General features: G+C 45.0%; 1 protein-coding gene across 1 annotated transcript; it reads left to right on the top strand.

The window, feature by feature from the left end:
• The first annotated feature begins 2,985 nt into the window (after positions 1 to 2,985).
• Positions 2,986 to 15,453, top strand: LOC105486621 (microseminoprotein beta). Its single transcript, XM_011749554.2, has 4 exons — positions 2,986 to 3,056; positions 8,973 to 9,078; positions 9,992 to 10,097; positions 15,225 to 15,453. The coding sequence occupies exons 1-4, from the start codon at positions 3,054 to 3,056 to the stop codon at positions 15,352 to 15,354; spliced, it is 345 nt and encodes a 114-aa protein (XP_011747856.1). The 5' UTR covers positions 2,986 to 3,053; the 3' UTR covers positions 15,355 to 15,453.
• Positions 15,454 to 17,562: the final 2,109 nt, after the last annotated feature.

Raw genomic sequence — 17,562 nt, 5'->3', positions numbered from 1 at the left:
TTCCATGGAATAAAATGTGGCCATTAAAATAATAATCAGCCTGGGCATGGTGGTTTATGCCTGTAATCCCAACACTTTGGGAGGCAGGAGGATCACTAGAGCCCAGGAGTTCAAGACCAGGCTGGGCAGCATAGCAAGACCCTGTCTCTACAAAAAAATCTAAAAATTAGCTGGGTGTGGTGGCACACACCAGTAGTCCCACCTACTTGGGAGGCTTAGGTGGAGGATCACTTGAGTCTAGGAATTGGAGGTAACAATGAGCTATCATGGTGCCACTGCACTCCAGCCTGGGCAGCAGAGCAAGACTATGTCTTTTAAAAAAATTAAAATAAATAAAGGCCGGGCGCGGTGGCTCAAGCCTGTAATCCCAACACTTTGGGAGGCCGAGACGGGCGGATCACGACGTCAGGAGATCGAGACCATCCTGGCTAACACGGTGAAACCCCGTCTCTACTAAAAAAATACAAAAAACTAGCCGGGCGAGGTGGCGGGTGCCTGTAGTCCCAGCTACTCCGGAGGCTGAGGCAGGAGAATGGCGTGAACCCGGGAGGCGGAGCTTGCAGGGAGCTGAGATCCGGCCACTGCACTCCAGCCTGGGCGACAGAGCGAGACTCCGTCTCAAAAAAAAAAAAAAAAAAAAAAAAAAAAAAATTAAAATAAATAAAAAGAAAAATAAATAATTAAAAGAAAAATAAGCTGGTTCCATCTATAAGGGTGACAGTGGAGGTAGGATCAACACTGAAAACTGATCAAGCAGGTTTGGACAGAGCTGGCTGTCACACACCCAGAGAGCGCTGCTCATTTCACTTGCCTTCTTCCCTGTAGGCAGCAGCTGGCCACACCTGCTCTGAACATCCCTTTCTCAACCCCTAGGGTTGGAATAGATAAGCTCATGTCAGCAGTGGTGTGGGCTGGTCTTGCCAGGATACTTTTTACTAGGGAATACCTGAGATAACCCAGGTGAAATCCTGTTCTGGGCAGCTGCTCTGTGCCAGGCACCCTGCCGGTCACTGGAAGGGACACTGACAGCAATAGGTCACAGTCACCGTCTTGGTCACAAAGTTCTTAATTGCAAACAATAGAACTTGCTCTAGGTCATTTGAGGTGGAAAGAGATTTATTAGATAATTCAAGCCTCTACTAAAGGCCAGAGACACAGGCTTTCTTGGCATAAGGTCAGGTAGAGCACTGAAACCACACTGCTCCAGTAAGACCACCTTGCTACCAGTCACAGTCATGGCCCCCATGCACTGACACTGCACACTGGACTCCAGAAACCCTTGCCCTAAGAGCCAGAACCCTCCACACCACCATTCCTAGGGAGATTCTGCATGATGCCAGTGTCCTTGAACCCTCTCTGAAGAGGACTTGTTGAGATGAGAGTGTTTTGGAGCCAAGGTTAGTGCCTGTGCCCTGGAGGCAAGGAGGTGAGGGCAGCAAGTCCTAGTTGCTCTCAATGTAAGGCAGAACTTTCCACTTCACACTATAGGAAGTTCTTCAAACTTGGAGTTTTAAAAGAAACCAAGGGGCTACAGTGCATAATGAATGCGCCCCAATTTCCTGGAATTTAATCGATGAACACTTAACTTATGCAGGTGAAGGCAGAAGTGTGTGGCACCCTTGGTGAGTGAGGAGGCAGCCAGACAGCACTACAGCTCTTCTAGGGAGCAGGAGAGTGACCCCAAGCTGTGTTAGGGGTGGTGAGGCTGATTTTAGGGAGGGTAGAGGATGGTGCTGAAAAGGGCCACGGTGGCCAGCTCAGAAGAGCCTCAAGGACCCTCTGGTTAGGAGCGTGAACTCTCATCTGTGGGCAGAGGGATCTCGGGGTTAAATTTTAGGAACTGTAGCAAGCTGTGGCAGGGTGTGAGGGGACTTCTTGGGATAAAATTGTCTTATGAACTCAATTGCATCCCCCCAAAATTAATTGGTTTAAGCCCTAACCCCCAATATCCCAGAATGTGGCTGCAATGGAGACACAGCCTTTAAAGAGGTGGCTTAAGTAAAATGTAATAGTTATAGTGGCCCCTAATCCAATATGGCTAGTGTCCTTATAAGGAGAGGAAATTTGGGCACGGAGAGAGACACCAGGGATGCATGCCATGTAAGAGGCAGCAAGAGCGTGGCCATCTGCAAATCAAGGAGAGAGGGCTCAGAGGAAAACAAGCTTTCCCCAGTGGCTTGACCTCACATTTCTAGTTTCCAGAGCTGTGAGCAAATAAATTTCTTTTGTCAAAGCCACCCAGTTGCAGTGTTTTGCTGTGGTGGCCAGAGCAAACAGATAAAGTAGTAAGTCCCTCCAGCACCCTAGGAGGTTCTGCTTGTTGCCATTCTCCAAAGACCATCCTGGCTATGACGAGGGCAGGCGTGGTTGTTTGGGAGGAGACCACTGTGGAACAAAGAGAAGGAAGGCTTGCTTGATGCAGCAGGGAGTAGACTACAGATTCAAGAAGGGCTCTAGAAAGGTCCAGCGATTGAGCTTGTCAGGGAAACTCGAGCTGTATGTAGTTCTTGCTCTCCTGTGCCCTGCAGGATGGCTTGACCCATTTCTGTTCTCATGCCATACCCTAAGGGCCGTGTCTTCTGGGCCACAGATCCAGGCCTAATGGGCCTGATGGAGTGACCTGTGGGCTATTCTTATGCCTTCACAAAACCCACCTTCACCACCTGGCTGTTGTGATTGGCATCCCTGAGGCTCTGTTTCTTTGTGTGTAAAATCAAATAAGGACACGTCATGTGCTAGCAGTCCACCAGTATAGGGCGAAGGCTCAGCAAAGAGGAGTTCTCTCCTCCTCTGCTCGTTTAGGTCAGGAGCAAATGCAGATCGGGGTGGGGACAAGGTAAACACATAACTTGGGTGGAGATCTGATTGATTAATAACTCATAAATCATCTGAAACCATACTTTCCTTTTACTAGTCAACCCTCTGTAAACACTCAATGTGTTCTTACCTTGTTATTCCCAATGATGTTGAATGCGTGGTTGCCCTCTCCAGTATAAAAGTTTGATGCAGCTTTTCCTGGATGTACCTGTCTATAAGGAGTCCTGTTTGTCACAATGGTAGGTAACTGGTTTTATATATAAAGGTTAGAAAAGCAAAAGAGAATATGTATTCCTTATTTTAATATGCTGTGATGTGTGATTCTACCACATAGCATTGAATGGTAAATGTGACCTAGTTAGGAATCTTCTGTTATTACCTGCAATTCAATGTGCAGAGTACGAGTGTCTGGGAGCTTGCGAAAATTGTAATGAGTTTAGCACTAGTTCTATTATCTAAGACGTAAGTTGTTTCTCCTTCCAGTATTCTGGGGATCAATTAGATTTCATAGGTGTCTCTGATTCTTGGGTCCCATGTGAGAAATTTGAAATTAAAAATAGTTTCAGAGCTACATGACTGCATTGTTTTTGAGATGAGGGAACTGAACCTGGGGAGGGGAAGGAGCTGCCACTGGGGTCTCACCGCAAGCCTGTGAATGAGCTGAGATAGGAACCCAGGCATCCCTCTCTCCCTGCTGGGGGCTCCCAAACTTGGCTGGGCAGTGGAACTCCTGGGGGAATTTTGAAGAACCCTGACACCCATCTTCCACTCTGACACTCTGATTTAATTGGGCTGCAGTGAGAACAGGGCATCAATTTTAAAAGCTGCTCGGGTGATTTTAATGCTTACTCAAGTTCGGGAATCATTTCCCTACGCCTTTTTCACTATTATGTATTAAGGAAGAATCTTGGGTTTTGGGAGTTTTATTTGTTTGTTTATTTGTTTGTTTTTGAGACAGGATCTCACTCTGTCATCCAGGCTGGAGCACAGTGGTGTGGTCACGCTTCACTGTAGCCTCGACCTTCCTGGGCTCAGGTGATCCTCCCATCTCAGCTTCCCAAGTAGCTGGGACCACAGGCGAGCGCCACCATGCCCAACTAATTTTTGTATTTTTTTAGAGACAAGATTTTGCTATGCTGCCCAGGCTGGTCTTGAAGTCCTGGGCTCATGCAATCTGCCCACCTCAGCCTCCCAAAGTGGTGGGATTACAGGTGTGAACCACTGTGCCTGGCCAAGAAAGAATTTTGCTTCAAAATTTATAAAAACCCTTGCAGGCTTTTCTTGTGTCTTAAACTTGATCTTTCTTAAAACATTCTTTGTTAACTCCAGGGAATGAACTGGGCTGCTCTTGGGGCTGCAAGGGAGATGAGGCAAGCAGTAGCCAGCCAAGTGGGAGGAGCCAAGGGAGGCCGAAGAGGGTCCTCAGGAGGAGACCCTGGGCCTCCTCTGGGCCACTCTGCAAGACAAACGAACTCTCAGAAACTGTCCTGAGGCAGAACTGGGGATGGTAAAACAACAGTGGGGTGGGAGGTCCTCCCCATCTCCACTCGCCTGGCTCCTCCAGCCCATCCTCCATGCAGCCTCACAGTGATTTTAGTAAGCTGCGGAGCTGGCAATACCGCTGCCTGCCTAAGATCCTGAGGACCCCCAACTCTTTATTAACTTAAATTTATTTATTTATTTATTTATTTATTTATTATTTTTAGTAAAGATGAGTTTTTGCTATGTTGCCCAGGCTAGTCTCTAACTCCTGGGCCCAAGTGATCCTCCCACCTTGGCCTCCCAAAGTGCTGGGATTGCGGGTGTGAGACATTATGCCTGGCCAGACCCGCAACTCTTGATCGTGGGATAAGACCCTTCCAGGAGCAGTAATTTACCTAAAGAGACACAACTTCTAAGAGCACTGCCAGTCTGCTTCACCTCAAGGCTAGCAGCACCATCTAGAAAACCCAAGCCCATTCTGGCATCGTGGTGTAATCTCCTGTGCCTGCACACATCAGGAGCTCAGGATTACTAAATGCAGGAATGGAAGACATGAAGGGAGGGAAGGCTGGTGGCAGAATAGAAGACAGGAATGAAAAGAAGCTTTAGAGCCTCTCTACTCAGGGGTGGGCCTTACACCAGCAGCGTGGGCATCACCTGGGAGTTTCCATGTAGGTCTGAAGACCTACTGAAGCAGAATCTGCAGGTTATTTAACAAGCTCTCTGGTCAGGCACAGTGGCTCATGCCCATAATCCCAGTACTTTGGGAGGCTGAAGTGGGCGGATCATTTGAGGTCAGGAATTTGAGACCAGCCTGGCCAACATGATGAAACTCTGTCTCTACCACAAATACAAAAATTAGCCGGGCGTGGTGGTGCACTCCTGTAATCTCAGCTACTCAGGAGGCTAAGGCAGGAGAATCACTTGAACCCAGAAGGCGGAGGTTGCAGTGAGCCAAGATTGCACCACTGCACTCTACTCTGGGCGACAGAACGAGATTCCGTCTCAAAAACAAACAAAACAAAACAAAACAAAATAAACTCCCAGAAATTTATATGCACATTAAAGCAGCATTGGGTTGGTCATTGTACCTGGGTTCTCACCTGGGAGACTAGGTAAAGATACTGAGGCACTGACCCTGAGATTGTGTGTTTCCTATGAGCTCCCTGGGTAACTCTAATGCTTACCCAAGTGGGAGAACCCCTCTTTTTACAGGGGAGGAAAACCAAATTTCAGAGAGAGAGAAAGAGAGAGTCAGTGTTAGGCTATTTCTGTCAAGTGGGTAATCTCAAAATTAAATAATTTGCTCTCTGCTGTCACCATGTTTGGACTCTCCCCTGGTGGTTCAATCTCATGCCTCTGCTCTAGAGCTGCAGGAGACTTGGGGATTTTGCACATGTCACTTGTCCTGGGATGCAGTCCTGCTTGTCCCTGTTGACTCTCCTGCTTTGTGACTCAATGAAACAAGATCCACAAGATTCCAGTGATCCCCAGTCCCCCAGGAGCCCTCTTTCTGCATAAAGGGAGTAAAAATGCTGTCAACAAGGCTGGCTTTTGGGGGGAAAAAACGTTTAGGTTTCCACCCTGATTTCGAGCTGAAGGTTACTCAAAAGAAGAATGAAACAGAACAAGTACCACTCCAAGTCCTGGCTTGAGCTGAATGTATCAAGCGTTGTGTTGTTTTTAAAGAATTTCTTTCTTTCTTTCTGGCTATAAAACTCATACATTTTATTGTAGAAAATTTAGAAAATAAGAGGAAAAGTCCAAAGAAGAAAATTGTCTTAATCCTCCCATCCAAAAATGACTTGTTATTTGGTACAAAACCCTCAGTGTGTTCTGAGCATCTCTCTCCGCATCACGGGAATCACGTATTTCATAGCCTGCTTCATTTCATGTCGTGACATGTGGTCATCATTTGCTCATGTGACTTCACCTTCTACCCTGCTGGCTCACCAGGTGTTTTTCTGAGTCACTGTTCTCCACCAGCTCTGTTCTTGGGCATTTTGTTTCTTTCCATTTTTCCACTGCAGTGAGCATCCTTGTGGAGGAGTCTGTCTCTGTGTCTGTGCCATTTTTAGGATCACATCTTGGAGACGAAAAGGTGAAATCAAATGTCGTAAATGGTTTTAAGAATGTGGATATATCGTAGCAAATTGTTCTCCATAACAATTGTTCAAAGTAAGTCATTCTTGTGCATATCATCTCCCATAGATGTCTCTATTTCCCTCTGGGTATTATAAATTAAAAGATTATTCTCACCATCCCATTATGTTTATATTTCATCTACATATTTACATTTCTTTTGTTATCAGTAAGTTGAACTGTTTCATGTGTTTATTCGTCATTTCTCTGTGTGTGTGTGTGTGTGTGTGTGTGTGTGTGTGTGTGAAATGCCACTTTATTTCTCTTGCCATTTTTCTGTTTAAGATGTTTTTCTTCCCCCATTGGTATGTAATGATATTGTTCTGAAAATTTGATATCTTTCTAATTTCAGTTATGTTCTTATGACATTTATATTCTCAAATCTATTTTTCTTTTATGCTTAGAATAAGTATTTATGTATATATGCTGTGATTATTTTATGATCTTATTGTAAAAACTTAACCCTTGAATCCTTTTAGAATTCATTTCACTAATGGGGACTCAAGTAGGAAATTAACTTTGTTTCTTCCCCAAATAGTTCGCCACTTGTTCTAATACCATTTATTGAATAATCGCTCTCCACAGAACTCAAATAACATGTTTATTTTATAATAAACTTCTACATACATTTATACGTTCTAGGTTTTCTTTTTTTCTTTTTTATCTTATCCAACTACCTTTGGAACTTTCTGGGTTTTCTATTTTTATCCCTGTGTTTGCCCCCTTTTTTTTTTTTTAAGACAGGGTTTCGCTCTGTTGCCCAGGCTGGAGTGCAGTAGTGCTATCATGGCTCACTGCAGCCTCAATCTTCCTGAGTTCAAGCGATTCTCCACCTCAGCCTCCCAAGTAGCAGAGACTATAGGGGCACACCACTGCACCCACCTAATTTTTGTATTTTTTGTAGAGATGGGGTTTCACCATATTGCCCAAGCTGGTCTTGAACTCCTGAGCTCAGGCAATCTGCTTGCCTCAGCTTCCCAAATTGCTGAGATTACAGGAGTGAGCCACTGTGCCCTGCCTATCTTTCTATTCCTATATGAGTAACATACTACTTCAAGTAACATCACTTCATAATAAATTTCAGGAATCTTGCAGAATAAATGCCTTCATTCCCATTGTCAAAAGACAAAATTACAACACATTTAGTTTAAAGATCTTAATTGACTTTTTTTTTTTTTTTTTTTGAGAAGGAGTTTCACTGTCTCTCCCAAGTTGGAGTGCAATGGCACAATCTTGGCTCACTGCAACCTCCCCCTCCCAGGCTTAAGCGATTCTTCCGCCTCAGCCTTCAGAGTACCTGGGATTACAGTCACGTGCCACCACGCCCAGCTAATTTTTCAGTATTTTAGTAGAGAATGGGTTTCATCATGTTGCCCAGGGTGGTTTTGAACTCCTGAGCTCAGGCAGTCCACCCGCCTCAGCCTCCCAAAGTGCTAGGATTACAGGCATGAGCCACCATACCTGGTCCTTAATTAACTTTTACTTATACGTCTATAATCAGCAATACCTCATTCCATAAAATAGATTGAGTGTTCCACAGAGTTGACCAGAGAAGTTTGGCTTTATAGACAGAAAAGAGCCAGAAAAAGCAGAAACAGAGAACAAAAAGTAAATTGGTCTTTTCAAAGTGACTTTGCTTATAAGTTAAAGCAGAGGGGACTTTCTCATCATGTCAGCTAAAACTGGCCTGTTGGGCATTTGGCTATTACCTCTCACTCTCTCCTAATTTCTTAGAAGGTTGGATAAGCAACTTAGTTTTGGCTTAGTGGCAGAGAACTTCAGCAAGGGCGACTGCATTTTGGTTTGGTCTGTTGGGCCTAGTGCAGGAGCTCAGTCCAAACACCAATGGCCTCCTATACATTTTATTTAACACCATCTTCCCTTTCAAAAGTTCCCAGAAATTACCGTGTTAAGGTTTGTTTGTTTGTTTATTTAGCTCATCTCAAAAAGATGGCAAAGTCAACTAGATACTTTTCCTTGTTCTAAATTTCAGTATAGATTAACTGGTTTGTTCATGGAGTCATAAAAGATGCCATTATGACCTGGGAAATGAAGTTCTTAGCCTCACAGTCTGTGTTTATAGCCTGGCCCCAATTTTTTCCAGTCATATCTCCAACTAATCCAGTTAACTACAATAAGCCTTCAACTATATATTTGTGTTGCTTCTCTTCTATATCTTTGTTAATATTTCATTCTTCTCATGAAACTCCTCATTCTGTCCTTGAAGTCTTACATATGCTGCAAAGCAGCTAAAAATTGCCTTATTTGTAAGGGTTTCCTGAACTTCCTCTGCAATGAAACAGCACACTTATCGTTGTTGCCCCATGCCTGTTGACTCCTGTTTGCCTCTTTCTGTAGTTCATGCTAGTGACTTGTGCAGGTCTTGTTCCCTCGCTAGGTCATCCGAGGTTAGGAACTCCACCTCATAACCTCTCACCAGAACCCAGCCGAGGTCCTGGTACACAGCACTTAGTCAAGGATTATCCTCTGAATTAATTCATTCTCCACCCTGACCTTTCTTCACATTACAGAATGTTCTCCTGGGCGGCTTCGTGATCTTTGCCACCTTCGTGACTTTATGCAATGCATCGTGCTCTTTCATACCTAATGAGGGATTTCCAGGAGATTCTACCAGGGGTAAATCTTGGCTTTTCAATGTTTATTATGTTATTGCAGCCTGGCAGATGGACCTGTCTGCAGATGAAAGCCTTTGTGTTTCCGTTTGTTTGTTTTTTGAGATAGTCATGCTCTGTCTCCCAGGCTGGAGTGCAGTGGCACCATTTTGGCTCACTGCAACCTCCTCCTCCTGGGTTCCAGTGATTCTACCTCCTCAGCCTCCCAAGCAGCTGGGACTACAGGTGTGTGCCACCATGCCTGGCTAATTTTTGTATTTTTGGTAAAGACAGGGCTTTGCCACATTGGCCAGGCTGGTCTTGAACTCCTGACCCCAGGTCATCCGCCTGCCTCGGCCTCCCAAAGTGTTGGGATTACAGGCGTGAGCCACTGTGCCTGGCCTCACTTGGGGAACCTTCTAAGAACACAGTAGCCTGGGTCCTGCACCCAGAAATACTGATTTCATTCTTCTAGGGTAAAGTTGAGACATGGGTGGTTTTCAAGTACCCAAGATGTTTCACATGTGGGTTGAAACATCCCAGGGTTGAAAACCACCGATGCAAAGCAAAGGGAAGTGTAGAAGTAAGATACTTATCCAGAGATAATCCAGCAGGAAAAAACATGGTCCCAAGTACCCATAGGCTCACATGGCTACCTGATTCAAAAAAAGGGCCTTATTTTTTTCTTGAAATATCTGTTCTGAAATAAAACTTAGAAGGATGTAAGCTTTCTGTAAGAAAACATCAGCAGCATGAACTGAACAGTACTGGAATTAGCTATGGGTGAATACAGGAGCACCATTCTTAGATACCTTTAAAATCATTGAGCTCCTCTCTCTCTGGGAGGGGTGTAGATAGTAGGGGCAGGACTCAATGTGCTGATAAGCCTTGTTCTCATTGCATGACTCGCACTGATGTTGTTGTGTGTATTGTTTTAGAATGCACGGATCTCAAAGGAAACAAACACCCGATAAACTCGAAGTGGAAGACTGACAACTGTGAGAGATGCACTTGCTACAAAACAGAAATTATCTGTTGCACCCTGTAAGTCTCAAGCCAGTGCTGGCCAAGAGGGGGATATAGCTGTTCTCTGAGGAACAGCTACTCCCTCTTGCAAAATTCCAACCTTCAGGGGTTTAGTTTTTGTTTTAGTTTTTTATAGACTTTTTATAGAGTAGTTGTAGATTCACAGCAAAACTAAGCAGAGGTATAGAAATTTCCCATATGCCTCCCACCCTCACACATGCACGACCTCCCCGTTATCAACATCGTCCACTGCAATGGTATATTTGTTATGACTGATGAACCTACATTACACATCATTATCACCTGAGTCCATAATTTATGTTAGGGCTTACTCTTGGTGTTGTGGTATTGGGAGGTTAGCTTTCAGTCCTGTTTCTTTTTTAAAAATTGTGGGCCAGGCGCAGTGGCTCACTCCTGTAATCCCAACACTTTGGGAGACCGAAGCAGGCGGATCACAAGTTCAGCAGATCAAGACCATCCTGGCTAACACGTGAAACCCCGTCTCTACTAAAAATACAAAAAAAAAAAAAAATTAGCCAGCCGTGGTGGCGGGTGCCTGTAGTCCCAGCTACTCGGGAGGCTGAGGCAGGAGAATGGCATGAACCCGGGAGGCAGAGCTTGCAGTGAGCAGAGATTGCCCCACTGCACTCCAACCTGGGCAACAGAGTGAGACTCCGTATCAAAAAAACAAAACAAAAAAAAATTGTGGTAAAATATACGTAACATAAAATGTACCATGTTAACAATTTTAAATGTATACTTGAGCAGCAGTAAGTACATTCACACTGTTATGGCATCACTGCCATCCACTTCCAGAACTTGTGCATCTTCCAAAACTGAAGCTCTGTACCCATTAAGCAGTCACTCTCCATCCCCTGCTCCCCAGCCCCTGGCAACCACCATTTTACTTTCTGTCTCTATGATTTTGACTACTCTAGGTCCCTCATATAAGTGGAATCATACAGTAATTGCTTTTTTGAGACTGGCTCATTTCACTTAGCATAATATCCTCGTGGTTCATCTATGTTGTAGCATGCGTCAACATTTCCTTCTTGTTCAAGGCTGAATCATATTCTGTAATACGGAGAGACCACATTTTGCATCTCCATTCATCTGTTGATGGACACTTGGGTTGTTTTCCACCTCAGTCTGATTTATTTTCTGTTGTTTTTGAAACTTGATAAGTAGCTTTATTCCAGACGGGCTCCTGAAGACAGGAAAGAGTATCTAAGTGGTCTGACACTATTCTAGAGATTGGCCCGGTCATCACTTTAGTCTGGGCCTTGTAGATGTGCAAAAACAGCAGTGGCTCTGAGCATAGGCAGAGGGATTAGATGTGAGGGGTAAAGGGAGGATCTGTAGTGTGCCTTGCACCATAAAACTTACGCTGCTTCACTGCTCAAGTTTAACTCACGTCAACCCAAAGGCTATGCAGATGTTTTCTGCTGGGTTGCTATGGACACCAGAAGTCTAGATCTTGAGCAGACAGAACACAGAGTACCCTCAGTGCAGTCCTAATTTACCTGTTTCCTCAGCAGCTATGTCCATACCAGCTACCTAACTCCCGACCCCCCAAATCCATCTAACTTCTTCCTGTAGCCTTGGCTTGTAGTGTTTTGCAGGAACAGGAATGCATCTGATGGCAGAAGCATTGGTGTCAAGGGGCATTTCCCAAACTTGTCTAATCACAGACTCACCTGGGAAGCTTGACAAAATGCGGATTCCTGGGCTCCATCCCAGAACTGACTGATCAGAATCTGTAGGGGAGGGGCCAAGGAATCTGAATTTTAACAGGTGCCTCGAGAATCTTATGAGGACACCCTGAGTAGAGAAGCAAGCACTTAACTTAGATCAGAACACCTGAGTCCTACTGAACCTGAAGTGCCTGGAGAGTTCCATCCACATTTATTGAGCAGGCCCCATGCTAGGTGCCAATGGAACAGGAATATTGGACTGGGAGATGGCTGGCTGCTCAGAGCAGGCTCCTGGGCATCGCATTGGCCAGATCACTGGGTATTACAGCTGAGCCTTGATTTTGTGGCTCCAGGGATTTGTGATTGTCTTTATATCAAGTGTTAATGTCACTCTGGTAGAGTGTGATTGTATCCCAGCCAGGTGAATCACTGGTGACTGATCCCTCCCTCACAAAGGAGCGCAGCTCCCTGGCGGCTAAAGTGTCCATGTCACCCAGATTTGGCATCCCAGCCCTCTTCTAAGATTCTCCACTGTAGGCTGGGATTCTCGTGGGCCTGGTATGGAAAAGAGCCAGGCTGCTCCTTGCAGTGAAGAGGGAAGAACCTCACTGTTGGAGTCAGAGTAACTTGAGTCTGAATCTCCATTCCCTTGTATACTAGTTGTGTGACCCTGAGTAAGTTTCTGAATGTCTCTGAGCCTCTGTTTCCTCACAGTATAATCAGGTATAATCAGGTGGCTATGAGAATTAAATGAGATTCTGTATATATATTCTTTAACCCAACAAACACTTAAGGTCTTCTCTGTGCCAATTCTGTGTCATGTGAGCCTGGGACAGTAACTGATACCTGGTCAGTTTTCAAAGTGCCCTTTCCCTTTCTCCTGCCATGTTGCCTATTCCATTTGGCACACTGCTCCACAAAGGGGAAATGAATCAACACCTTCTTCCCTGGAAATGCCTCACTTCCTACCAAGTTTGTTTTTCTCATCAACTTTTTTCTCCTCCATGGAAAAATACAAACTTTGATTAAGCTTTTTCTGGAAGAAGTTTTTGGACCCACTGCACCCTCTGTGGGACGCTGCCCAGATCTCAAGGTGCTCAGTGGCAGTGGAGCCTGAGGCTGGGGGCCCAGGCAGAGGCTCCAGGGCAGGGCATGGGAGATGTCCTGGGCTCCACGCTGCCTGGACCCAGGGCTAGCTCCTTGACTTGGGTGAGGAAAAGGCAGTGGGAGACAAAAGGCCAAGGTCATCCAACCACTGATTCTGGATAGCTGAATATCCGATGTTGACAGTTTCTCTTCCCTCTCTCTCTCTGCAGTTTCATCTATACAGCTAAGTCTGGTTTGCATTGAAATAAGCATCCAGTAATACGCCCGTTGCCTTACCAACTTGTGCTTGCACACAGGCAGCAGAGATTCACCATTTCACTTCCTACCACCAACTAAAAGAATTGTATCTCTTCAACAATCACGACTTTATTTTTAACCTTTTTTTTTATTGTGGTAAAATGTATACTACATAAAATGTGTCAGTGTAACCATTTTAAAACGTACAATTCAGCAGCATTAAGTACATTCACAGTACTATGAATGTACTTAATTTCCAAATCTTTTTAATGACTCCAACCTGAAACTCTATATCCATTAAAAATAACTCAGATTCCTCATCCCCCAAAATCCATGGTAACCTCAAATCTACTTTCTATCTCTATGAATTTGCCTACTCTAGATATTTCATATAATTCACACGATGTTTGTCTTTCCGTGTCTGGCTTATTTCACTCAGCATGTTGTCAAGGTTCATTCATGTTGTAGCATGTATCAGTACTTCATTCTTGTTTCTGCCGGAATAATATTCCATGGCATGGCCATACCACATTTTGCCTATCCATTTATTTGTTGAACACTTGAGTTGCTTCTGCCTGTTGGCTAAAGTAAGAAATGTTGTTCTGAATATTAGCATACAATGTTTATCAATATACAAACATTGGCATATAATGTTTGAGTCCCTGCTTTCAATTCTTTTGGGACATATGCCCAGGAGTAGCTTTCTGGGTCATATGGTAATTTTTTGTTTAACTTATTGAGGAGCTGCCAAGCTGTTTTCCACAGCAGCCGCACCATTTTACATTCCTACCAGCCAGCAATCACCTTTAAACATGAAAGGTTTTAAATGACATTTCCCCCAATTTTCTAAGTAAAACATATGAATTATAGAACCATGGGGAAGTATAGGAGAAAAAAGAAGAAAAACGTACTCATAATCCTGACTACGTAAAGATAATAACTATTAATATTCTATATTATTTATTTATTTGTATTAAAAAATTGAGACAGGGTCTCACTATGTTGCCCAGGCTGGTCTCAAACTCCTGGGATCAAGCTGTCGTCTCACTTTAGCCCTCTGAGTAGCTGGGATTACAGGCATGTGACACCATGCCTGGGCTCCTGTCATCATTTCTTTATGTCTCTTTTCTATATTTTTTTTCTTTTACATAGTGGATATCGAATTTTATATTACAATTTTGTGGGCTGATTTTTCCACTTAATATTCTAGCATTGGGCTGGGCATGGTGGCTCACGCCTCTAATCCCAGCACTTTGGGAGGCCAAGGCGGGTGGATCATTTGAGGTCAGGAGTTCGAGACCAGCCTGGCCAACATGGTGAGACCCCCCCCCCCATCTCCACTAAAAATATAAAAATTAGCTGGGCGTAGTGACGCGCTCCTGTAATCCCAGCTATCAAGAGGCTGAGGCAGGAGAATCGCTTAAACCTGGGAGACGGAGGCTGAAATGAGCTGAGATTGTGCCACTGCGCTCCATCCTGGGTGACAGAGTGAAATTCGTCTCAAAAAATTAAAGTAATAATAATAAATATTCCAGCATTAGTATCATCTCATCTCATCTCATCTCATCTCATCTCATCTCATCTCATCTCATCAGAACTCTTCAAACTATTTCTATGAACTGCAGCTCGATTAGAAGTGGTCTCTGATTTTCATCAGCTTCTCCCTGGGTTCCATGACACTGGCCCGGAGTGACTCATTGCTCCGGTTGCTTGAGAGAGCTCCTTTGCCAACAGGCCTCCAAGTCAGGGCTGGGATTTGTTTCCTTTCCACATTCTAGCAACAATATGCTGGCCGCTTCCTGAACAGGGAGGGTGGGAGGAGCCAGCATGGAACAAGCTGCCACTTTCCAGAGTAGCCAGACTTGCCCCTAGGCCTGTCAGCACCTACTGCTGACCTTCTGTGCCTGCAGGATGGAATGTAGGGGTGGGCTGTGTGACTCTATGGTACAAAGTGGTCCAGGTTCCTGGAGGCCACACTCTGGGGCTGCCAGCCAAAGGGTGCCCTTAAGTTGGAGCATAGGTGACTTCCTGAACAGAGCTGGCACTGGGGAGAGGGTGCTGGGGGTCCTTCCTCTTCTAACAGGCCCCTGTTTTGTCTCAATGACAGTATTGCTACACCTGTGGGTTATGACAAAAAAAATTGCCAGAGAATCTTCAAGAAGGAGGACTGCAAGTATATTGTGGTGGAGAAGAAGAACCCAAAAAAGACCTGTCCTATCAATCAATGGATACTCTAATGTGCTTCTAGTAGGCACAGGGCTCCCAGGCCAGGCGTCATTCTCCTCTGGTCTATGATTGTGTAGCCATGCCTATCAGTAAAAAGATTTTTGAGCAAACACTTGAATATGTGTGTACTTTTAATTTATAACTTGTGTATGCATTGATTTAATACACATTATAAAGAATATAAAACATTTTAAAAGAGAGACAAAAATACACATGAATGGCCAGGCACAGTGGCTCATGCATATAATCCCAGCACTTTGGGAGGCCGAGGCAGATGGATCATTTGAGGTCAGGAGATCGAGACCAGCCTGGCCAACATAGTGAAACCCCATCTCCACTAAAAATACAAAATTAGCCGGGCATGCTGGCAGGCACCTGTAGTCCCAGCTACTCGGAAGGCTGAGACGGGAGAATCACTTGAACTTGGGAGGCGGCGGTTGCAGTGAGCCAAGATCACATCAGTGCTCGCCAGCCTGGGTGACAGAGTGAGACTCCGTCTCAAAACACAAGCAACCAACAAAAAAACCCAAACCCAGGCCGGGCGCGGTGGCTCAAGCCTGTAATCCCAGCACTTTGGGAGGCCGAGACGGGCGGATCACGAGGTCAGGAGATTGAGACCATCCTGGCGAACACAGTGAAACCCCGTCTCTACTAAAAATACAAAAACTTAGCCGGGCGAGGTGGCAGGCGCCTGTAGTCCCAGCTACTCGGGAGGCTGAGGCAGGAGAATGGCGTGAACCCGGGAGGCGGAGCTTGCAGTGAGCTGAGATCCGGCCACTGCACTCCAGCCTGGGTGACAGAGCGAGACTCCGTCTCAAAAAAAAAAAAAAAAAAAAAAAACAACAACAAAAAAAAACAAAACCCAAACAAAACAAAACAAAATAAATATGAATAAAAGTTCTATTTTTCCTAAGCTCTATAATAGGTCATTGTGCATCCCTTACTTGGGGGACCACTGCCACTCTTACTGTTTCTGATGTCTGCATTCTGCTGCCCGTGTCCTGCTGTCTGGTGAATGAAGAAAAAAATGTGTGTCTTCAAGCTGGAATTAGATCCCTTCTTTTCTTTACAGTGTTCCTGTTTATCCTTCCTTCCTCTTCATCAGGAAGTATCTTCTGTGATGTGTCCCCCACATTCCTCTGTGTTTGCTTGAGGTCAAAGCAGCTTAGAACAAGACAGCCTGAAGAAAGTGCCCCCAAGACCACATGCAGCCCGAGGGGAATTAAAGGCCAGAGGCTCTGCCTTGCAGATAGAGCGTGGCCTGGGTGCAAGGCCCCAGTATCAGTTATCTCTTGCTACACACAGACCACCCAAAACTTAGTGGCTCAAAACAATGACAACATCAATTCTCTTTTGATTGTTTCTGTGTTAGAAAACATCTGTTAACTCAACAGGTCTGTACTGAGCACCTGGGTCAGGCAGTGCTCTGGACCTGGGGATAAAGCAGTGAACCAGAAAGATCTCAGGAGAGAACCTTGCTCTCCTGGGGCTTGGAGTTAGCTGTGTGTACGTGACAGATCAGAAATGAGCAAACAGTCATCTGTTGAACAATCGGTGGGCAACTGATAAAAAGCTTTATTTTCCCCTGTCCCCTATCTGTTCAAACATGCTATGTGGGCCAGTTGAGCAATCTAGACAGGTCCCTAAGCTTTCTTGGTCACCTTCGGGTAGTTTAAAAAAGTGGTCTGAGTTACATTTTGAGTTACACAAAGTCTCATTCCAGGGGCTGCATCTGAATTGAGAGGCAATGGGGGACAGGAGAGTTAAGGGCTCCTTCTGCCTGAGGTAATGTTCTAGGCTGACTTTTCATGGGACTTTTGTGGGCCTCTCTTTCCACAGCTCTCCTTCCACTCACAGCCTATGGCTGTTATCTTAGCTTCTGCATCAGAATCTGTGTCTCCTGTTGTTTTCTAATGAGGTTGCCTTGCCCCTTGTAGGAGTCACTCTTGGGTGAGATCCATAAAACCCTGCTATGAACATCTCCTTTGCTGAGGAATGTGGGGAAGCAGTTGGCAACTGAGTATGGAGGACCTCTGTCAAAACTGAGGCAGAAAGAAGTGCTATTTTAACATCTGGTCACAAGTAAATAATGTGGGTTATTATCCGGGCTGTAAACTGGACGTGGTGGCTTATGCTTGTAATCCCAGGTGACGTGGGAGGATCGCTTGTGCCTAGGAGTTCGAGTAACTCAGTCTGGTAACACAGTCTGGTAACACAGC

Source organism: Macaca nemestrina, chromosome 9, assembly GCF_043159975.1.
Source record: "Macaca nemestrina isolate mMacNem1 chromosome 9, mMacNem.hap1, whole genome shotgun sequence".
In the NCBI taxonomy this organism is placed as follows: Eukaryota; Metazoa; Chordata; class Mammalia; order Primates; family Cercopithecidae; genus Macaca; species Macaca nemestrina.
The sequence above is the reverse complement of the archived record's forward strand: the minus strand, read 5'-3'. Positions and strand labels throughout refer to the sequence as shown.